Source organism: Podarcis raffonei, chromosome 1 (assembly GCF_027172205.1).
Source record: "Podarcis raffonei isolate rPodRaf1 chromosome 1, rPodRaf1.pri, whole genome shotgun sequence".
NCBI lineage: Eukaryota > Metazoa > Chordata > Lepidosauria > Squamata > Lacertidae > Podarcis > Podarcis raffonei.
The window spans coordinates 135,582,137-135,605,616 of NC_070602.1; the positions used below are offsets into that span (position 1 = coordinate 135,582,137).

The 23,480-nt window shown below is 44.9% G+C and overlaps 2 protein-coding genes across 4 annotated transcripts in view; one reads left to right on the forward strand and one right to left on the reverse strand.

Moving 5' to 3' along the window:
- Positions 1 to 2,907, reverse strand: part of UBE2F (ubiquitin conjugating enzyme E2 F (putative)) — a 30,703-nt gene extending 27,796 nt beyond the window's left edge. The window contains exons 1-2 of one of the 3 annotated variants that reach the window (XM_053364330.1): positions 2,759 to 2,901; positions 1,119 to 1,252 (exon numbers count right to left, since the gene is read on the reverse strand). In XM_053364330.1, coding sequence (XP_053220305.1) covers positions 1,119 to 1,236 — 118 coding nt within the window. In that variant the 5' untranslated portion in view covers positions 1,237 to 1,252; positions 2,759 to 2,901. Of the gene's footprint in view, positions 1 to 1,118; positions 1,253 to 2,758 lie in introns of all 3 variants that reach the window. The other 2 variants (XM_053364322.1, XM_053364313.1) reach the window with 2 other exon arrangements.
- A 3,296-nt stretch (positions 2,908 to 6,203) lies between these two features.
- Positions 6,204 to 23,480, forward strand: part of MREG (melanoregulin) — a 32,514-nt gene continuing 15,237 nt past the window's right edge. Inside the window, exons 1-2 of the mRNA XM_053364299.1 lie at positions 6,204 to 6,469; positions 16,439 to 16,598. Of these exons, the coding sequence (XP_053220274.1) occupies positions 6,366 to 6,469; positions 16,439 to 16,598 (264 nt within the window). The 5' untranslated portion in view covers positions 6,204 to 6,365. The remainder of the gene's footprint in view (positions 6,470 to 16,438; positions 16,599 to 23,480) is intronic.

The following is a 23,480-nucleotide window of genomic DNA, read 5'->3' on the forward strand; positions in this document are numbered from 1 at the left end:
AGAATACCTGGCAGCTGGTTTCAAGCTTCCTCTATGCTTAAAAATATAGATTGGCTGGTTTGACCTGGATGCAATTTCTCATGAGACTAATTCAGTTCATATCTGAGGATGAATTCCATTTCCTTGGAACTTTTACTGTTAAATATCTGTTCAGCACAGATTTGATATGCACATGGTACAGTCCTTTCCAGATATGAAGACTTATCAAAGTTCAGAAATAAAGTAATTTTTCCCCTGAGGACTTTTTTGTTCTTCCTCTGCAGACTGGGGGAACAGTATTTCATATATAAGGGACACATTTTAAATTCTAACAGTATAATAAAATGTCTATTTTAAACCACAGAGTGCAATTTTGTGCATGTTCAATAAAAAATAAAACAAACCAAGTAACTATTCAAGTTTTATTAGAACATCAGATAATTTAATTCACTCAATTTAAATAGTGCCAGTCAGTTCCAAAGCCCAATCCCATGCATGTTTAGTCATAAAAACAGGACTTACCTTCTCTGTTCTTTCATCAACATGTTTTGCCACATAGTAATACAGGCATGTACCACAGTCTCTCTCCGTTCTTCTACACTTTGTAGTCTTTCATTCATCATCTGCCCACCCCAATATGCAACCTATCCTTAGTAATATATGCCATTCTTTCTGAACCAATGCAAAGCATAGAGAAAACAAGAATGTCAGTGTTCAACTAGCCAACCAATACCACAATGCTGTTAGTTCAGTTGTCCCCCAGCCTGAAGAAGAGGACTGGGGCCAAAAGACTGAAGGTGCATGGAGGCTAAATTGTACGTGAGCAGAATGATGTAAGATTGTGCAATCCTGTGCAGAGTTATCTGGAAGTAAACTATGGAATAGAGTGGTACTTACTCCTAGGTAAACATGTACATGATTGCTTTGCACTAATTGTTTATATGATATGGAAGTTAATGTGGATCCTTAACTTACAGTTTCCATGCTTTTTGGCGTGTTCATGAATTTGTAAGCATCTTAACTTTTCTCTTTAAAATGGTTTTTTATACTCTGTTAACCTCTGCACATTTAGTTCAATTATCAGACAGTGCATTAAATTTTAGGAGAACAGTGATATTTCATATAGAAAGCAGCATTACCTTTAACAAGTAACTTATCTCTAACAGACACTCTTCGAGTTGAATCAGAACCTGGGTTGGATGAACGGGGCCCCTTGACACCATCATCCCGTTTTAGCTTGCTTGCCAATGTTAGCATTACTGCTATCTTCCGTCTAAAGCATATATGAAATAAAAGTAAATTAGTCTTTTTAAAAAACCTTGTTTGTATTTTCTTCCAAATGTAAGGTTCAGTTACATGAAAGCATAGTTATCCTTGTATAACCTCTGCACAGCAATAGGCTCAATACCTGTGAAATACATAATTCCTTACATAAAATTATCTGTTTTCATTAAGTCAGTCTTATAAACATAGAAATGTGCATTCTGGTAAGCGAGGCTATTGCTCCATCAGCCCAGTACTATCTACTTTAGCTGAGACCAGGTGTCCAGGGTTTCAGGCAGGAGGCTTTTCCAATCCGTACACCCAAGACTCTAGTGGAGATTGAACGTGGGGCCTTCTGCAGGCAAAAGCATGTGCTCAGCCACTGAACTATGGTCCCTTACCATAATCATTATGGACACTGCTGTCAAAGTAGTCTTCTTATTGGCTCGTAAGAAGTACAAAGGTGTAACATCTCAAAAAAGAAGAGTTAGAACATTCCAACAACTACCTAATAAGATTACAGAAGAATAAAAGTCAGGATATCTCAGTTCAGGCAGAATGCTGAGTTAACCCATGGTTAAACATGAATGCACAGGTATGCACAATAAAAAGTGTTTGCTTTGCCAGTCCCTGGTCACCCTGCTGCCATGCTACCAAAAGGTAAGCCAAGATTTGCCTGAACACGGGCTCATGGTTTGTTTTCCTCCAGACAAACCACTGGCTGTAGCCAAGGTTTGCTCTTGGCTTACCACTTGTCTGGGGGGAGACAACCCGTGAGTCCAGGAAAGCCATTTCAAGACAGAACACCGAAGCCCCAATAACTACACAATGCACTTACAGAATTCACTGGGATGGGATGTGGTGGCAACTTAAATGGCTTTTAAAAAAACAAAATAAGAAGGTTTGGCAAATCTAAAGCTAGACCTTAGACTCTCCACCCCAGTGCCCATCCTGGAGTTTCCCAACCAGTTGCAGGCAGAAAACTGGGTGCTGTACCGGCATTTCGTCCGATGTGGCTGGGCTCCTTGGGGTGGGCAGGCACAGAAGAGAGTCCTTGGAGGATCAGACCACCCAAGCCAGCAGAAACTTCCCCGTGGTGGCCAGCCAGCTGTTCCTCACAATGCCACCAGCCAGGGCAGGAGGGGAGCCATCCCACCAGCACCATCGTTTTCACCCCAACACCTAGTCTACGGAGACGCCTCCATGGAGCTGCCCTGCGCAGAGAGTGGGAAGGGGAGAGGCACCCCACCAATCCCCGCGACCCCTTTCCTGAGGCGTCCAAATCCAGCCGCCGCCCTCAGATCCTGCGGCAGTGAATCCCGCAGGTTAACGGCGCGCGCCTGCGCTCCGTTTGCGCTGCCTCCCTCGGCCCTGTGTGTGGTGAGGGAAGCTTCGCGTCTCCGGCGTGAGGGAGCCAAGGGCGGCCGGGGTCGGGCCGGGCGCTGAAGGGGCTCTCCGGAGGGAGGCCGGCGCGTCGGCGCTGAGGAGACGTCGGGTCGCGGGCGGCGCTGCTCACCTGGAAACGCCGTCGAGCCGCCCGGAGAAGCCAGCGCCGCCAGAAGCACCATCCCCGGCGAGGCTCCCGCTCCTCCGGCAGCTGCGGCGGCGGCGGCGGCGGCAACACCGCCCCCTTCACCCCTCCCCCCTCGCTGAACCGGAAGTGGAAGGAACGGGGGCGGAGCTCCCGGGGTGAACGCTTGACAGCTGCGCAACAAGAACTTTATTGAGCCGCAGGGAGCGGGGCGAGAGACACACACAAGACCCGCGGGGACGAAAATCCGAGTTTGCGCGTGCGCACTGCAAAGGAGCGAGCGGGCTCTTTTAACCCTTCGCTGCCTCCTCTGGCCCTCAGGCGGCGGGGGGGGGGGCGCTGAGAGGTTGCCGCAGACCCGCCAACGTTTCTCCCGCGGAAATAGGGACGTGCCCTTGCGCAATGGGAGTGTTGCTATTTATACCCCACACATCTGACTGGGTTGCCCCGCAACATATATAAAAACAGCTTCCAACATACATAAACAGAATAAAGCATTAAACATTTTTTTTAAAACTTCCCTATACTGTGTACAGGATTGTCTTTAGATGCCTCTGGGGTCAGAGATCTCCATACTATCCACCATTTCTCCAATGAAAATAGGGACATCGTGAAGGAAAGTGGGACCTGGGGATCAAGTCAGGGATGTCCCTGGAAAACGGGCGCTTCGGAGAGACTCTGGCAGTGTTTTCCAAGTTAGGTCCCCAGCTGCTGAACTACAACTTCCACCATCCCTTGGGAGCAGGGATGAGGGGAGTTGCAGTCCAACAACAGCTGGGAAACAGTGGAGGGAACCACCTCTCCCTCCTCCAAGGTAGTGAGCACTGCATTTTACAGACCCCAATACCCAAAAATATTGTATGATATTGAGGCAGCGACTACTTTATCTTTGCCTGTAGCTTGCCTTCATGGCTGGCCCACCCATGAGGTAATGTGAGGTGACTGCCTCAGGCGGCAGGATCTGCAGGGCAGCAGATCCTGATGTAGATCTTTATTCCCCCATAGCCTTGTTTCTGATGCAGATCTCCACTCGCCCCCTATTCCCTGCTAAAGAGGGAGGTGCCATTTTGTGGTTCGCCTCAGACGCCAACTCCCAGCCCTGCTAGACGGTCTAGGTCCAGGGGTCAGCAAACTTTTTCAGCAGGGGGCCGGTCCACTGTCCCTCAGATCTTGTGGGGGGCCAGACTATATTGGGGGGGGCAAATGAACAAATTCCTGTGCCCCACAAATAACCCAGAGATGCATTTTAAATAAAAGCACACATTCTACTCATGCAAAAGCACGCTGATTCCTGGACCATCCGCGGGCTGGATTTAGAAGGCGATTGGGCCGGATCCAGCTGCTGGGCCTTAGTTTGCCTACGCATGGGTTAAACGGAACCAGGCAGAGGGTCTTTTCAGTAGTTGCACGCTCCCTGTGGAATGCCTTCCCAACATATGTCAAACAGATAAACAGCTATGTGATTTTTAAAAGACAGCTGAAAGCAGCCCTGTTCAGAGAAGCTTTTAGAGGCTGGTGCTGTATTGTGTTTTTACTATGTTTTGTTGGTAGCTGCAGAGTAGCTGGGGCAACCCAATCAGATAGGTGGCCTATAAATAACTAAAATTATTATTAGTATTATTATTACTATTTTTATTATTATCCCCACCACCCCCACCCCCACCATTTGTACTCTTCCACCCAGTTACTTTCTTTGTTCTCTTAATAGCCTATTGTTGTTGTTTAGTTGTTTAGTCGTGTCCAACTCTTCGTGACTCTCCTCCATGGATCACTGCCTTGCCGTGGTGAAGGGGCTTGAATAACTCAGAGAAGCAATGAGCTATGCCGTGCAGGACCACCCAAGATGGACAGGTCATAGTGGCTCCATGCCACTAAACATGATCCACCTGGAGCAGGAACCGGCAAGCCACTACACTATCCCTGCCAAGAAAACTCCACGGACAAAAACAACAGGCATATAAAACTCCATGGACAAAATACCTCATTACCTAAACTACTACCCCACCAGAAAGCTAGCCTAACTATTCCAAGAATTAGAAGGTGCCCCGGGCATTAGCAGGGTCATGGCATACAGACTACCCATCCCCCACAAAATCCTCATAATAATATGATTACATTTATCTTCATGGTGCAAGAGTTTCACATGCTAATTTATTCTGTTATCAGTGGCTGTTTCTGGAATGAAACCCCCCCCCCAACCTGATGCCATCCAGATGTTTATTTCATTTAATCTTTCCTTTGAAGCACTTCAAAGTGATTTCACAATGAATAAAAACTATATTAAACAAGTTTAAATAGAAAAACAATTTGTTGAATCACAACTGCTATCATTCCTCTCACTGATTGTCCTTCTGTCAGTGAAAGCCTGTGTGGTGTAGTGGTTATAGAGTACTGAACCTGGGAGACCAGGGTTCAAATCTCCACTCAGCCATAAAGCTCATTGGATGACCTTGGACCAATCACTGCCTCTTAGTCTAACCTACCTTGCAGGGTTGTTGGGGGGACTAAATGAGTAGGAAGGTGGGAAACCATGTATGCCATCTTGAGCTCCTTGGGGGAAGAGACAGGATTTACGGTAAATGCAATAAATAAATAAATAAATTCTGATCAAATATACTTATAATGTAAATGACATCCTGTTATGTGCAGGCTGCATCTTTCCAACTATGTTTCAGTTGTTATATTTTTGTATACTTTTTTTCTTACGATAAAAAAGAATAAAAATGTAATTTTTTAAAAGTAAAAACATTGTGGCAGGACTATTAACTTTTAGAAAAGCAGCTGTAAGCTACTCTGAGCCCATACGATGGATGGGAGTGTTTCTTTAAAAATAAAAATAAAAAATCTGTGTGTCTGCATCTGTCAACGATGAACAACAGCTCATACTTCTGACAAAATAGGATGTAACCAAAGAAAGGTTATGTAAGAATCTAATAAGAGCCCTTCTGGGTAAGAGCAAAAGCCCATTTAATACAGCATTCTGGTTCAGATTGTGGTCAGCTGTTAGCTGTTTTTGTGAAGCTGGACAGGGCCTCCGAGTAACTGGCCTTCAGAAGTATATTTCCTCTGAACAAGGAGGTTCCATTCCATGGTTAATAACCATTGCTAAATTTATTCTGTTAGTCCTGAGAAGCCACTAAATTTAGCAAACGTCAGACAGCAGCCATTATGGCAGAAATGGAAAGGTCCGATTCTGTGCCAGCTGTGCATTGCTGTTGCGTTCACGCCCCCCCCCCCCCGTCGCCAAGCCGTGCGAGATCCCGGGGTCCAGGCGCTGACTCTGGGCTCCTGTTTCCTTCCAGTTCGATCTGGCGCGGTGCAAATTAAAGCCCGGATTGTGAGCAGCGCCCGAGAGAGATGTGCGTGAGCAGGGAGACGGGCGCGCTCGTCAGCCTCTCCGGTTTCCTCCGGGAGGTGGCAGCCGCGAGAGCGCGCGCGGCCGCGGCCAGAAGGAGCCGGGTGCTCACGCGCCTCGCCGAGCGCGAAGGGGATTTCGGCGAGCATGAAGCGGGCGGTGCTGCGCGCTGGGGCGCGGAGGAGCTGAGCGAGGCTCTTGCGGGCGCTGGGGGGGGGGTGTCTCCGCCGCTCTTCCATGGGGCTGAGCGACTGGCTGGAGGCTTGGTGCTGCTGCTGCGGCTGCCTCCGAGGACGGTGCCCGGGCGACGCGGCGCTTCCAGAGAAGGAGCCCCTGGTCAGGTAAGGGGGCAGGAAGGGGCCAACGGGTTGCGCCGCCGCCGCCGCCGAGCCGCCCTCCTCCAAGCATTTGGGGCGCATTGGCCAGGTGGTCCCTGCCTGTCCGGCGATGAGGCTCTTGGCTTCCCTGCGGGACCCGGCGCGCGCCTCTCCGTCGCCTCAATTGCTGCGCCGCCGAGGTGGCTCCACCTGGTCAGCATCCTCTTTCAGGCACCGCCGAGAAGCCTGCAAACGCGGCTTGGAGGCAGCAGTCCTCGGAGCTTCTGTGGAGCTGCCATGTATGTTTCCAGATGGAGGTCTATTATGGAGTCGTAGTTCGTGCGTACAAGTTTTCGTACCATCCACTTGACGTTTTCAAAACGCCAGCCTGTACTTTTTTACTTCCGGATTTCCTTTTAGTGTGCCATATCCATTAAGTAAAAAACTGGTGTGCATTTTAGTGCATTTTTAAAGTGCACACTTTGGCTTCTGTCATCACATGGCTACTTTTGTTTGCTCCTCATCCGAGCATGCCCCTGTCAATTTGTTTCCAGCTCCCCAAGCAATCTTAGCACCGATTGGCACATGCTGAAGTCATGTTCAAATTTCAACAACCAGAAGAATTCAATAACATTTGAATTGTTGAGCTGGATGGGCATTGCTTGCTTGAGTCTTCTGTTTGCATCTTTGCCATCTTCCTGGGGTGTTCTGCTAACTGCTTATGATGCACATGGGCGTAGCCAGGATTTTTGTTGGGGGGCAGGCCTTTTGTTGGGGGGGCAGAACCTCAGTTAGCTATGTATTTTTATTAATTGGTGGAGCAGCTGCCCCTCCCTGTCCCCCCTTGGCTACACCCATGGTCCATGTTGATGATCTGTTGGGCGTCTGCTGGAGAGACTATCCTTGCTTGTAATGCCTATTCAGCTAGCCTTAGAAACACCTTTGTACGAGAAGTGAAGTTGAAATGATTTTTAAAATGATGCATGAAAGTGGAATTAAGGACTGGAAAATGGAGCTCCCTTTGGAATCTGCCCTAGTTTGCTCTGGTTTGTGGAATGACTGGCACACTACTGCCACCAAGCCACTATAATCCTGGGCCTAGTTTCACTGAGGTGGTAAACCTGTGTTTGGGCGATAGGGGATACACAGAGGTAAATGCTTCCAAACAATAATAATATTGGCCAGTTTGGAGTGGGATGAGGGCTAGCATGTTTTTATACAGTGAGCCAAATTGTATTTTGTTCTTGCTATTCCATTTATCAGATTAGTTGTGAGTATATGGTGCAATTTGCCTGGCTAACTTGGCTGGACGCTACAGATAACTTGATCCCCACAGCCATTACAAACAGCTGTGATGAGCAACCTGTTTGTAGGCATCCTCAATGGATGGAGGTTATTGGTACACACTCTGGGGTTTTAATTTGTGTGTGGGCAACTGTGTATGGAATAGTTCAGCAGCCAAGCTCCAGTAAATAAGAATTTTATGATAAAAGTACAGAATTTGGTATACACAAAAGGCACCCTATGAAGCTCAAATTAAGATAGGGAGGCCTTTCTAATCTAAAATTCAAATTAGTGGCCATTTTTTGTAACTCTGCCCTCAACTGCTGTGCTAGAAGTAGGTTTCCAGATTTGGGATATACCGGTAGCTTCCTCACTTGGGCTGAATTCCTAAATGCATTGACCAGGAATTTAGGGTCTTGATTCATTGGGGCTTCAGACATACACAGGAGTACACAGTGTTGGTGCTGAGGACTCAGAAACTCTATGTGTGATTACTACAGAACATAACTTGAGGCACTGCTTGTGTGAACAAAGCTGATGTCAAGAAAGCATACCACAATGAAAAACGATTAAAACTAGAATTATCTTGTGCATATCTGTTCAGGGTGTGGTTATTCCCCCCCCCCAAGAAAGCTTAGAATGGCAGTGTACAACCTTTCTAACACTAGATAATGTTTATTGTGCTATTAGCCTGATTCTTGATTTTATTTAGACTTCCAAGTAAATAAGGCTAGAATTGTAGATTTTGTGGGAATTACTTGTAGCAAACATTTTTTAATAGTGAGGTTCTTTTCTCCTCCTGTTCGTAACTGGAATCCTGTATTTTGTTTTATGTTTTAACTTGATTGCTTTTGTTTTTGAAGAGTGTGCATTTCTGTCTTGTGGCCTGTGGGTGAAGGGTACACTATAAATACTTTCAATAAAATGATAATTGCTCATTATAAAACAGTGTTGAGACCTAAAGTAGTAATTGCCCGTGGCTCCATTTGGGCAACATGTCAAACCATGAACAGTGCTGACTCTATTTCAGAACCCAAGGCAGGACTTGAGCAAACTACAGTAACTTTAGAGCATTTGATCTGCTTTCTCTTTCTATCAGAACTCAAAACTTTCTAGGCCCCCCTCCCTTGCTCATGGCCTGGCAGCCTAAGGAGACAGTGTGACGGTCACAGCTTGTGGACAGGACATCAAACCGTAGTTAAGGTTCCTTAACTGTAGCATGCATGACATGTTATCTGAATAGAGTGTATGAGATGTTTGTTGCTAGGATTGTCATTCATAGTAATTTTAATCCAAGCTTTGGTATGGTATTTATAATACTTATAGCCTACCTTTCCCCCACAAGTGCAACTCAAGAGTGCATAGGCTTCCCAAACATTCTCCCCTCCGTCCACTAACGAGACACAGTTTTGTTACTTCCAGCAAAGTAACTCCATCATGTGTTTCCCAACCTGGGACTTGTAGCAGCTTGTGAGCAGGAGTGCTTGAAACTAGCTAGGCATGTTTTGTGACTGGCACAGATCCAATTGCGATCATGTGGAGATTTCTGGGTGCTAGCTTGGCGACTGACGTCTCTGGCTGGCCTCTCCAGCTTTCTTAAGCCGGTAAGAAGAAGAGCTTATATACGACATTTATATCCCACCTTTTTGTTCAGGGAGTACATGGTTCACCCCCTTCCACAGTTGATCCCTACAGCAACCCGGCAAGGTAGGCTAAGAGGCTATGACTGGCCCAAGGTCATTCAGTGAGATTCCTGACGGAGTGGGGATTTGAACCCTGATCTCCCAGGGCCTAGTCTGACACTCTAATAATCACAGCACCACACTGGCTCCCTAGAGTTCACTTAGAGAAGGATCTGAACTCTTTTCCTTGAAACTTGAATTTCTTTTATTCTGGATTATTTTATTTGATGTTTTAATGTGTTGTAAAGTGAAAGTAGTAATAATAAAATCTCATGTAAAAAACGGCGCCTAGATATTCTGTTGTGCCCATAACCTGGGTTTAAGGTGCCGTTTGGCAATTATCACTGGACTGAACAATGTATGTGCCACAATTCTTCTCTAACCAAGGAAGTTTACTGCCAAGAGGCAGAACTTGACAACCCACTCTCCTGCTTGCTGTACAGGAGGAAACATGAGCTTATGCTGGGCATGCTACTATTTGAGCCCATAGACAGCAGCTCTGTCTTTTCACAGTATGGGGTTGTAAATGAAAGCCCTTTGTGAGGCTCAAAGGATATTTGTGCTTTTGGCCAATAATATTCCTGGTTGGTTTGCCAGGGTGGGTGGGTATGTTGCTGCTTTTTTCAGGCAGGAGTTATTGGTACTTTAATAGTGTTTTTGGAAGAAGGCACTGACAAAATGGAAAGTAACTTGACACTGTGTTGTGGGTTATTTTTTTCATATTATGAAATTGTGCGGCTTTCACAAGTATGAGTAATACATCTTTCTACGATCTCATGCCCCACACCCAAGTGCTATTTGTTCATTCATGTACGGTGGTACCTGAGGTTAAGTACTTAATTCGTTCCAGAGGTCCATTCTTAACCTGAAACTGTTCTTAACCTGAAGCACCACTTTAGCTAATGGGGCCTCCTGCTGCTGCCGTGCCACCGGAGCACGATTTCTGTTCTCATCCTGAAGCAAAGTGCTTAACCTGAAGCACTATTTCTGGGTTAGCAGAGTCTGTAACCTGAAGCGTATGTAACCTGAAGGGTATGTAACCCGAGGTACTACTGTAATTCTGTCAATGATTTCTAATGTTCATAGCTTGCCACTTCTTAAACAATAGGCCTCAAATGCCAACTAATTTGGATAAATCCTTCATAGCATATGATTAATGGTGTCCTTTTAGTAAGTGAGCATATGTATGTGCAGTGCCAGCAGTGGCCATTTTGTGTGTGTGTGTGTGTGTTTCCATTCTTGGCCCCTATGCACATTGGCGGAGTTCGTATAAGCGCCCACTCCCCGTTCCGAGTCCTAAAGGACTTGCCGATCGCAGGTCAGTTGGACACACCTAAGATGGTCACTGCTTCTTTTGAAGTGTTGCCATATGCGTACAGCACAGTAACATTTATATTCCACTCTCTTTTTGATTGCATAAGATTGACCAGCCATCATTGACATATATGTAGCAGGCGGCAAACTGTTGGCTACGGGCCGAGTAAGAAAAACCATACAAACCATCTGTGGTGCCTGTTAGATATGTGCAGTTATTACACCTGGGATTTATTTGTATTTTTTAAAATAATTTTTATTACTTTTCAATTAATAACATTCCAATTGGTAGCAAATCAAATCAAATCAAATCTTGCAACATCATAATACAAACAATAAAGCCAATTATACATTCCGAATTAAAAATTTGCAGAGGGCTTCCCATGTTCTGGCTGTCGGGAGAAAGTTCTTTCACTTGTTCCTGCTTTCTTCTCTCTTACACCTGGGATTTATTCTCCCCCCCCCCCCGCCCATGCCCCTCTACAGAAGTACTTCATGTGCAGGGAATTTGTTTGAAAATAATCATAAGATTTAATGGTCTTGCAATTCCTCTGTTCATCTTGTTTTGCATTGTAACTGATGCCTTGCAGAAGAATCTAAAGGATTTACCTGCCTGCAATGCCCTGTGCTGCTGATGCTCACGGTTTGAGACAACACCTGTTTTGAGTGTGATGTGTTGTGAGTATAGCTCTGAGCTCTTCCCGTCTCCAGCCCATTAGCACTGTGGCAGACAAAAGAAGCTGCAGTATTCATACAGGAACATCTGCTCTATAAATTTTAGAGTATGCTGTGCAAAATCTCTTAATTTGCACATGTTGCAGTTTGTTTTAGGGAAGTCTTCCTAGTTGATCTAGTAGATTTGTAATAGAATATCTTTCCTTAGTAGGGCTTTAAAACTATCAGTGTGAGCTAACTAATAATGACCTTACAAAGGAAATTATGTAGAGGAATTGTAATTTACTACTATAACTAGTGGGGTTTGCAAACTGGGCAAACGTTACTGAATGTTGATAAAAAACAGTCTCCAAGCAAGCACATTTGTTTGCAGGGTCATAACACAAACATTTTAAAATGGTACTTGAAGATAATGTTTATAGGGTAAGTAAATGGAATAAAGTGCTGATGATAACGTCTTTCCCACCTCTTCCTAAGAGTTAGGCTGCAGCATTTAATTGATATGAACTTTTAATATTACTACTCATAACAATAATATTCTTTCCTATGTGAGTGTATAGTAGTACCTTCTGCAATAGAAATCTGATTTTTTTTTTGTCAAGCCTTTGCTTTATTCATATGAACCGTTATGCAGATTCGGTTAAATCCTAGAAATCTGTACTAAAGCTCATGATTAATTAAACTAGGATTTCCTTGATCACGTAACTGTCCTATTTAGAACCTGCGTGGGGCTAAATATTTCTGCACCTTATTCATCCTTGTGCTTTACTAGTGGGTAGACAGGCTTCTTTCATTCCCACTTTAGGCCTCTTAAGTGAGTCCTGGTGAGATGGGATTAGTATAATTGGCTTTTTAAAGAAATGTGAACTAGAGAAAATGTTCCTGCCTAATTGAAGTGGCCCATTAAAGAATAACTGTTTCATGGCCTTTGTCCAACTATATTCTGGTGTTTTTGGTAGTGAATTTGTCGTGGCAGTGAACCTAAATGAATTGTTTAGCGTTTAATTGAGGTTCTGTAAGTGGTATGTACTAATCCAAACCCATTATTTCTAAAGGCATGTCAATACCTTACTCTGAAAATACAGTTCTCTGTTATTTTATATTCTCCAAGTGGATACTAATGGAAATTACTCACGCTTCTAATTGCAGAATTTATTTTAAAAAGCAACAGAGTGAAACATAAATTCACAACAGCTGTCAGTGAAAGTTTTGCTGTTCAGGGTGTGCCAAATGATTTCCATTTTCTACTATTCTCTATAACAGGCATAGGCAACCTCGGCCCTCCAGATGTTTTGGGACTACAACTCCCATGATCCCTAGCTAACAGGACCAGTGGTCATGGATGATGGGAATTGTAGTCCCAAAACATCTGGAGGGCTGAGGTTGCCTATGCCTGCTCTATAAACAAGTCCATATTTTGTAGGGAGTCCTAAATGGACTGACAGAGCAAAGCAACTCATCAGAGAAGAAGTGTTGTCTAAAGGCAAAAACTTTTCATTTTCTTTCTGTAAACATAACTTACTACAACATTATGAAACTCTGATACCTATTCTTTTGATGAAGCATACCTAAAGCATACAGGGAGAAAATGTGTAGCAGGCAGTGTCTGCTTTGGTCCTGTAAAGCCCCAGGTTACATTAACACAATCATCAGCTGTGACTGAGATGTTGGGGCCGAACTAGAAGGGACACAGAAGATCATTGAACAGGGTCTCCCTCTTTATAAATGTCTTTAAAAGGAACATTATAAAGACATTTAAAGAGCTGGGAGTCAGGAGTTGGATTGGAACCATGGTCCAGGGGCGGATTTATCATGTTTCTATCATGCTTTTAATATTCTGTTGGGAGCCGCCCAATAATATTATTATTATTATTATTATTATTATTATTATTATTATTATTATTATTATTAAACTCTTCTCCCACCATTGGCCTGATTCAAATGGCTGAAGTTACTGTTCGCCCTGTAGGGGACAACGTATTGGCACTTTAAAGTCTTCCCCCTGGATGGTGAATGGTGATACGGAAAATCCTGGATGTGGACTTCCAGCTCGTTGGGGTCCGTCCTCCTGAAACCAGCCAGCTCAAGGGGGCTTGAAAACTGTCTGCTCCTAGATTGTGGTTTGTTTCACTCCAAACAAACTCTGTTAACCCAAGGTTTGCTATTAGCCTACCAATCATGACCAAAACAGACAATAATCCCCAGTTTGGATGTGACAGTAAGCCAGAGATCGCAGTTTGTTCTCCCCCAGAGGAGAGGAGCAAAGCAGAAGCGGATTCCACCATGAAGTGTGAATCAGGCCATTCTCTATGTCTTTCCTTTCCTTTTCCCTTGCCTTTGTTTCTAACTGCTTAACCCCCCCCATCCCCCCCCATGTGTATTCCTACTTGCCAGCTTGGGATAACATTCAATGCATGTGATGAAGCTTCTGCCATGAAAATATTGTCTTTATGGTGCCACAAGAGTCTTAAATTAATTGCTGCAGCTACCCTTCTACATTTATTTAAGAAAATGAAATACTGCTATGAAACAGTGGGTCTCAAACTGTTGAACCCAATCCTTCCCTCTTTGATGTAGGCTCCTTTCCAGTCTCCTCAGCCACCACTTGCAGCCATTCTTCCCATGTGAATGCACCAAACCAGGCAGAGGCAAACTCGGCCCTCCAGACGTTTTGGGACTACAACTCCCATCATCCATGGCCACTGGTCCTGTTAGCTAGGAATGATGAGAGTTGTAGTCCCAAAACATCTGGAGGGCCGAGTTTGCCTATGCCTGCACCAAACCATCACAGGAGTGCATATGAGCAGTGCCTCTGCATTGTGTGTGTGTGAATGTATTTGGCTTGGGACGCTCCTCATGATGCCAAGACGAAGAGTAAAACAAGGCATCCTCCTGAAACCAGCCAGTTCAAGGGGGCTTGAAAACATTACACTGCCAGAAATACACAAAACCAAATGTAAAGGTTGCAGCAAAATCCCTTTGGATGGAGAGAGTAAGTGTGTGTTTTGTATAAGATACAAAAGTCAGTTTTAAAGATCTGAGTTTCACTTAGACGTAGCACTTTCTGTTTCCTCATTTTATAAGCTGCTTTAGTTTGCTAATCTTAATTAGGCCCGGGCGATATATCAATATATTGTCCAGGGCCGGTGTGAGGTATGACTGTGGAGTGACTGCGGTGGCAGCTTCACACAGCGGTATATCGGTATATTGCGAGTGAAACTGCCGCCGCTCCTGAGTCCCTCTGCTACCAGCGCACTGAGGAAAAAACAAGCTGCAGCCGGCGCTGGAGGCAGAGGGGCTCAGGAGCAGCGGCAGTTTCACCCGCGATATACCGCTGATTGAAGCCACCATACCACTCTGCCAGAGGGAGATGCAAGATGCATCAATGAGGCGCGATACAACTTGTTCCTCTCTCTCCTTCTTTAAACTGCTTGGCTGGCCGTGCCTCAGTCAAGCAGTTTTACAGGGCTGGAGGCAGGTGGAGCTCCATTAAAAGGCTCCCACCCTCCAGCTGAGGGAGCCCCATCCTTCTCCAGCTTGCCTGCAAGCAGAAGGACTGAAGCTGATCAGCTGGGGAGCTGCCTTGGCACGAAGTCAGACGGGCTACCTCCTCCCTGGAAAAAGAGCTGGCCTGCCCGTTGGCTACCGTCGCGAGGGTGCCTTCGCTTGGGGGGCTGGGCTACATCCCCCTGTCCCTCCAGTTCATACGCAAGATGGAGGGACGTGGGGCTTGCTCAGCTGGGGGCGGGGAGAGCCTTCTTGCACCCCAGCTGAGAAGCGCACAGAAGCCCCACATTCCTCTGGCTCATGTGGCTTGTTCAGGGGGCAGGAGCCCCCCAGCTGTGCGGTGCAAGTTCCCTCCAGGCCAAGCACTGGGCACAAGCTGTGTCGTCCCCACAAAAGCACCTCGGCCCCCTCGAGAGCAGTGGCAGTTTCACCCTGGCGCCTCACGGGGCTGGGGGCGATGCATCGTGGTATCACCAGATCCCACAATGTTTGGCTGGTGATAGATTGTGATGTTGAAAACCTGAGATCACCCTAGTCTTAATTTTGTACACTTTGGCTTTGAGGACTGTGTTTCTTCTGTTTGGTATAGCAGTTTGCACACGGTTAGTGCAAACAAACAAACAGTTGGTGAGGTTACGTCTCTCATTTCAGTATTGAAGAAGTTGCTCTAGTGCATTTTCTCTTTGCCTTGGCTCTCCTTGTTTTTCACCAAGTGAGCTCCTGATTAGGATTGGGTTGCAGTGCTAGGGGAGAAAGTTTAACAGCCTCTCCACTGCTCAAGTACCGTTTTCCTGCCATCAGCTTGGTGCACTTAGCTTTTCTGCAACCTGCTTTAGGCAATCTGAAAAGAAGCCAGAGTGCTGGATTTAAAGAATCTTGTGGGAGATGTGATCACAGCTGTCCTGTTGTCTCATTTAGTTTGGCCTTCACTGAGGGAAGAAATCTGTTTCTGGTCTGAACCATTCACATGGGAAATGGTTGGGGGAGAGGTTGTTTGGTCTAGCCTTTGCTTTACAACTTGCAGAGAATCACTCTTAACCCTAATACCACCTCATATCCCCTGGGCTTCTCTTAACTAAGAATCAAAGTGTTGGCAGAGAAGAGTTAGAATTAAGTTTTGTTGGCTTTGTGAGCTTCGCAGAGATCTCCTGCCATGGAGTGGCCATATAAAGGGAGAATAAAATAAAAAATAAATCTTGGATCTGCTGTGTAATGTGTGGTTTCTAACATAGGACGGGCCCTGCTTAATCATCCGTAACCTCTAAGCAGCATACATAGAAATATTGATAAAGCCAAACATTAAAGGCAAGTTAATCTAAAAATGCATTAAAATATAAGTTAAATCAGTTGTTTAAAATATACATAAAATAGTAAAACCACATACTAAAATTGCATGCCTACTTGTAAGCTAGAAGTGATATAAAATATAAGTGTAAAATAGTAGTGATGCTGGCAATTCATATGATTTACATCATTATTTCAAAGCTGCATTGCTAACAGAGCTTCCATTTCTTTCTTTCTTGTATTTCAGTAATAACAATCCTTATGCTTCATTTGGAACAACTCAGGCATGGGATGAAGAGAAAAACTTGTGGAGTGCCCCTCATGACATCTCCCACACAGAAGCGGATGATGACCGGATATTGTACAACTTAATTGTGGTTAGAGACAAATTGGACAAAGATTCTGAGGTAAGTCCTGTATGCGGACACTGAATAACTGCTCAAGGTATGCTGAGAGTGAATGATTATGGTTATGATTTTAAAAAACAAAAAACATGCCCTTATTGTTAACCTGATGGTTGCTGTTAGTTCTATTAACTTGATCCAGAAATCTTGAACATAGTTTTTTTTAATGTTAATTTGCACATATCTCTTCAGCAAGAGAAAACACAGCTGGGAAAAAAAATTAAGCACCTAATTAGATTAAGCAAAAGAGTTGCTTAGGAATTTCTAATATAGGGTTGCCATATTTTGAAGAGCAGATCAGACTGCAGATCAGACTTTTAACCCAACATACGGCAACCCTAGTATGTGTCTGTCTTTGTGTGTATCTATGCACTCATATCAAAGGGATGGAGGTGGCGCTGTGGGTTAAACCACAGAGCCTAGGACTTGCCGATCATAGAATCATAGAGTTGGAAGAGACCACAAGGGCCATCGAGTCCAACCCCCTGCCAAGCAGGAAACACCATCAGAGCACTCCTGACATATGGTTGTCAAGCCTCTGCTTAAAGACCTCCAAAGAAGGAGACTCCACCACACTCCTTGGCAGCAAATTCCACTGTTGAACAGCTCTTACTGTCAGGAAGTTCTTCCTAATGTTTAGGTGGAATCTTCTTGCTTGTAGTTTGGAACCATTGCTCCGTGTCCGCTTCTCTGGAGCAGCAGAAAACAACCTTTCTCCCTCCTCTATGTGACATCCTTTTATATATTTGAACATGGCTATCATATCACCCCTTAACCTCCTCTTCTCCAGGCTAAACATGCCCAGCTCCCTTAGCCGTTCCTCATAAGGCATCGTTTCCAGGCCAGATTCGAATCCCCGCAACTGGGTGAGCTCCCGTTGCTCGGTCCCTGCTCCTGCCAACCTAGCAGTTCAAAAGCACGTCAAAGTGCAAGTAGATAAATAAGTACCACTGCGGCGGGAAGGTAAACGACCTTTCCGTGCGCTGCTCTGGTTTGGCTTAGTCATGCTGGCCACATGACCCGGAAGCTGTACGCCGGCTCCCTTGGCCAATAAAGCGAGATGAGCGCCGCAACCCCAGAGTCGGCCACGACTGGACCCAACAGTCAGGGCTGCCTTTAACTTTCCCTTTATGCCCTCATATAAGGGAGAGGGAGGGACGCGGGTGGCGCTGTGGGTAAAAGCCTCAGTGCCTAGGGCTTGCCGATCGAAAGGTCGGCGGTTCGAATCCCCGCGGCGGGGTGCGCTCCCGTTGCTCGGTCCCAGCGCCTGCCAACCTAGCAGTTCGAAAGCACCCCCGGGTGCAAGTAGATAAATAGGGACCGCTTACTGGCGGGAAGGTAAACGGCGTTTCCGTGTGCTGCGCTGGCTCGCCAGATGCAGCTTTGTCACGCTGGCCACGTGACCCGGAAGTGTCTCCGGACAGCGCTGGCCCCCGGCCTCTTGAGTGAGATGGGCGCACAACCCCAGAGTCTGTCAAGACTGGCCCATACGGGCAGGGGTACCTTTACCTTTACCTTAAGGGAGAGGGAGAAGGGGAGGGGAGGGTCAGTGTAGAGGGAAGAATAGAATGAGAGGATAGATGAAGATCAAAATGAAAAGAAAAAGGAAGGGGGAAGGGAAGAATTGAATGAGGGTAAAGGTGCAAGAGTAGGAGTAGGGATTTGGAAGTAAAAATCAGAGTTCAAGACAGAATCAAGTTAAAAATGGGAGGTGAGGTGATGTTAAAAAAATCAAAATGTAAAGATTTCCCCCCTCTTTCTTTGGAGTTAAAAGTGCAAAATCAAGGTGCAAATTAAGGTTTGACAGAAGAAACCAAAAGTTGAAAGTTAAAAGGTTCAAATGGGGGAGAGCCAGGGGAGCCCAGCGTGAGAGCCAAAGAGACCACTTGGAGCCCCCTGTTCCCCAACAACCTCTGCCCTGGATCACCCTGGCAGCAGCCAAACAGAGCCCAGAGGCCTGTGGAGCTGAGCAAAGAAACTCACCCCGCTCCGGAGCTGAGGAAAGAATGCAGCGGTGTCCCCCATCCGAGCATCCCTCAACGGCCACCGCTGCCATTGCCGCCACCACAGGAGGAAGGCAGGAAGGGACTGAGAGAGCCAAGGAGGCCATTCGCAGCCTCATGGGTGGCTGGAAACAGGAGCAGGCCAGGGAGCCGCACGCCGGGGATCATCCTGGGAGGAAGTGCACACTGTGTGAGCCTTTTCGCTTCCAGCAGAGGGGTGCCGGCAGCAGCCAGTGACGGGTACATCAAGCAGCGGTGGAGATGATTGGGTTACCCAATTCAGCTCTTGCCTTGTTATCATTAGACTTAAATTTAAACAATAACTTTAAATGCAGAGACTTAGTATTTTTTCTATTATCAGCAGCCCAATTAACAATAGTCGGATACTGGAAACAACCTACAGAAATTCCTATTGCAATCTGGGTAAATAATATTTGGAATGTGGCACTATCATGACGCCTTACTCGCCACAGAGGCGTAATTAAAGGCACTTCAAGAATAGACACTTTTGGCGAGACTTGGCTTCCATTCCTTTCATATATAAATGAGACAAAAGGTACTTTTATTCCACCCACAATACAAGAATCTCTGTGGAGAGGATGCTTGAATTGATAATGCATAAATAAACATATTGCTTGCGTACTGTGTGCTTCGTATGAAACTTAATAAGAATGTACCACTGGACAAGTTACTGTAGTTATATGTTGTTCTTGTATTTACATGAAAACCAATAAAAATTATTTGGACCCCCCCCAAAAAGTGGCATTTGTTTTGATTCCCCCCAAACAACACTAAAATCAAGGGTGGGATTCAAGAGGGTGACCAAGATGTTCAGGGGTGTGGAAACCAAGCCTTATGAGGAACAGTTGAAGAAGCTGGGTATGTTTAGCCTGAAAAAGAGGAAAGAGCCTTGAGAGGAAATATGATAGCCATCTTCAGATATCTCAAGAGCTGTCACATGGAGAATGGAGAAAGCCTGAGAGGTTCTGGAACTGAGTTCTGGTGAATTCCGAATGAAAAAAGCCCTGCATATGCCAAACACACTTCTGCTTTTCTTGCCTCATTCCCCCAGGGAAAACCCACACTTTACCACTGAATCGGAGCAAACATCAGTTGGGTTTTCCATGGACTGATGTTTGCTCAGATTTAGCAGTAAAGAGCGAGTTTTCCTGGGGAAAGCAGCAGGGAAAACAGCTCAGACCCCTGCTTTCTAGGCACGGGACCAGCAGAAGTGTGGATGAGCCTTAAAGGCAGTGCTGTTGAGCTTGCTCAGATAAAAGAATGAAAGCAAGGAACTGAATCAGCAAAGATGTTTACAAAGGATTTCCTGGAATAGAAGTCACGAAACCTCCTTTCCTGTTTCCAGAAATGGCTCCATAATCCCCTCTGTCATTATAGTGTCAACATGGGCAAATAAATCCCTCTTTACGTAGAAGAAATAAGACTTAAGATACTTCCAGATTAGTGAGTGATCTTGGAAAGTAAAAGTCCAGCAAAGTAAGTGTGTGTGTGTCGCTTGAAGGAGCTCAGAGGAGGTTGAAGGAGTAGACTAGGAGAGCAGCAAGCTCTTATATGCGATGACTTTCATCTTGAGTAAAGAGCAAAATCACTTTCCCCGCTTCTGTAAAGAGGACTTGGTCCTCTGTGACAAGCAGTGGTTTTAGATGGGAACTATAACGGCATGTGATTGGACGTAATCCTCTTAGTGTTGTTGCATTCCAACTCTCCACGTGGGTTTAGTATAAGCTGGTAGCCTTTCAGATTCAGAGGATAGGTTTGAGATGTTAGGAAGTGATGGTGTCAGTTTTCCTGGTGAAGGCTAATGCTTGACTGTTAATCCTGCAGCTCAGTGGATTCTGGATCTTCAATTTATTGTGGGACTGAGGCTTAGAATTGCAGTGATATAAATGTTTATTTCCTGCAAGTATACCCTAATAATAGAGTGACTGAAAATGTGTGTGGTGGGTATTATTCAAGTCTATCTTTCTCACATATAATCTACCATATTATTCTGTGTATAAGACTAGGTTTCGCCCCTTAAAAATAATGTCAAAAATTAGGGGGCGTCTTATACACGGGGCCATCTCCCCCCCATTTTCTTAAATCTGAGTCCCCCAAAACAGGGGGCATCTTATACATGGGGGCATCTTATAGATGGAAAAATACAGCAGTTCTCTGTGTAGGAAACTTTATGTACCTTTATGAGAACTAAGCCCTGAGTTAACTATTTTGGGGGTTCCTTTTGTCTATATGTGAATGAAAGGGGTTCAGCAGCTAGAATAAGCAGCCACGAAGTTTTGGGAACCTTGCCTTATATACAAAAGTGCTTCCATTTCATAGTGTGTGGATTTTTCTCTCTCTAGAGCAGGGGTAGTCAATCTTTTTATACCTACCGCCTACTAAGGCATCTTTCTTGATGGTAGTTTCCTTACCGCCCACCAGTGCTCGATGGAAGAAGGATTCAGCTTGTGCCGTAGAACCCCCGACCGCCCACCTAGAATCCTGAAACGCCCACCAGTGGGCGGTAGGGACCAGGTGGACTAAAGAATAGAAGACAGAAGTTTGTGCAAAATTGTAGACATACTGACCGAAGGTAACCTTCAATATACTTTCATGTTCCAAGCCACAAGACTGAAAAAGTGAAAGAAAAATCTGTCCCCATGTTGCTTTCACTTCTAGGTTTGCATCTCAGTTTGATTCCTGTAATGACTTGGGGAAAGTACCACTGTGCTACTATGTAATCGATTTCCACTAAAACAAAAACCTGTGCCTCATTTAACATTTATTCTTTTCATAACAAAATGAATGCATATAATTTTCTTTTTCTGATTTCTGACTTTTGGAATCTTGCAACGAACAGCTGCAACTTGATTTAAGTACATTTAATAAACATTTTATTTTGAAAATCTTGTTTCACAGCAGTTTTCAGTGTGCAAAGTGCCTTATTTCTTGTTGATCCCCACAACAATCCCCACAAACGGAAAAACCTGCTGGATCGCTCAGTTGGTTAGAACGTGGTCCTGATAACACCAAAATCTCAGATTCAATCCCCATATTCCTGCATTACGGGGGGGGGGGCGGGGGTTGGACTAGATGATTCTCTTTTTTTAAAAAAAATGATATTCAGAGTTTCAAGAATACAGAAAAGAGAAGAAAACAAAAAAAAAAAAAGAAGAAAAAATACATAAAAACCAATACAACAACACCAAAACAAAAAAGAAAAATACAAATCCCATATTACATCTTTCATTTGCTTATTTCCTTGACCTCCTCACACCTCCCTTTTTGTATTCTAGCTTAATTAGTTATTTCAGCAAATTCTTTCCATCTTTCTCAATTTTTATTTGAATAATTTATCTTGTCAGTCTAGCCTATTAATCAACTCAGCAAATCCTTTCCATCTTTCACCATATTCTGTTATTCAATTTGCCTTAATTTGTTTAACCTTATCTTACCATAAAATACCTTAAAGTTTAAAACTTAATACTTATTTATACATAACTCCTTATATCATTTCTACTACAACTCGGAAACTACAACTAATCCAGAATGCAGCAGCTAGACTGGTGACTGGGGGCGGCCGCCGAGACCATATAACACCGGTCTTGAAAGACCTACATTGGCTCCCAGTACGTTTCCGAGCACAATTCAAAGTGTTGGTGCTGACCTTTAAAGCCCTAAACGGCCTCGGTCCAGTATACCTGAAGGAGCGTCTCCACCCCCATCATTCTGCCCAGACGCTGAGGTCCAGCGCCGAGGGCCTTCTGGCGGTTCCCTCATTGCGAGAAGCAAAGCTACAGGGAACCAGGCAGAGGGCCTTCTCGGTAGTGGCGCCCGCCCTGTGGAACGCCCTTCCAGCAGATGTCAAAGAGATAAACAACTACCTGACATTCAGAAGACATCTTAAGGCAGCCCTGTTTAGGGAAGTTTTTAACGTGTGATATTTTACTGTATTTTTGGTTTTTATGGAAGCCGCCCAGAGTGGCTGGGGAGGCCCAGCCAGATGGGCGGGGTATAAATAATAAATTATTATTATTATTATTATTACTAAAGACAGATAGTTTCATTCCAACATTTTCCCTAATATTCATTAATTTTACACTAATTCCCAAAATAAATTTTTTTTCTTTATAGACTTTCTTCTAATTTTCATCCAACATCCCTTCTTCCTGGTCTCGGGTTATGTCAGTCCTTACTGTCCATTCCATCCAGTCCATCAACCTGGTAATCTTATGTCCGAGGCTCTTAAATCTCTTCCATGCCCCTTCTGCAGATCATCTTCTTGTTGTTTATACTTGCACTTTTCCTTGTCTTTTGTTGGTCTCTTTCTTAATTTCTTTCCTTTCTCCTTGAGGAGTAGATCCCTGGGGGATTCCAGCCGATAGTTATTTCCATCTCCCCTCGTCAGACCAGCCCATTGCCCACAGCCCCACTCCCCGCAATCATCAATGTGATCCAAAAAATAGTTAACAGCATATTTCAAAGTCCCTCCAAAGTTAAGAGCCTCCTCAGCTCCAGGCTCCCCCTGGCCCACTCCAAATTCAATCTTCAAAGACAGCAGCTTATGCTCCAGCAGGGCCTCGGATCTCTCCATTTGCATTACTTGAGGTGCATCTGCCACCTCCTCCATTATCATCTGCCCTTGCACTTGCCCAGTCGAACCAGTTTCCTGAGTTGGTCCCTGTATGATTTCTGTGTCAGTATTCCCTGTTTGTCCACATTTACTGACTACAACAGTCATCAAATCCAACTTCTCATTCATCAGATCCATCTTCTCATGCAAATGCTCCAGCAAAGCGTTTGTTTTACAAAAAGCCAGCACCAAGACTTCCTCCCAACACATTTTTATTCAAGGTCAGAAGACTGATCCCACGATCTTAAT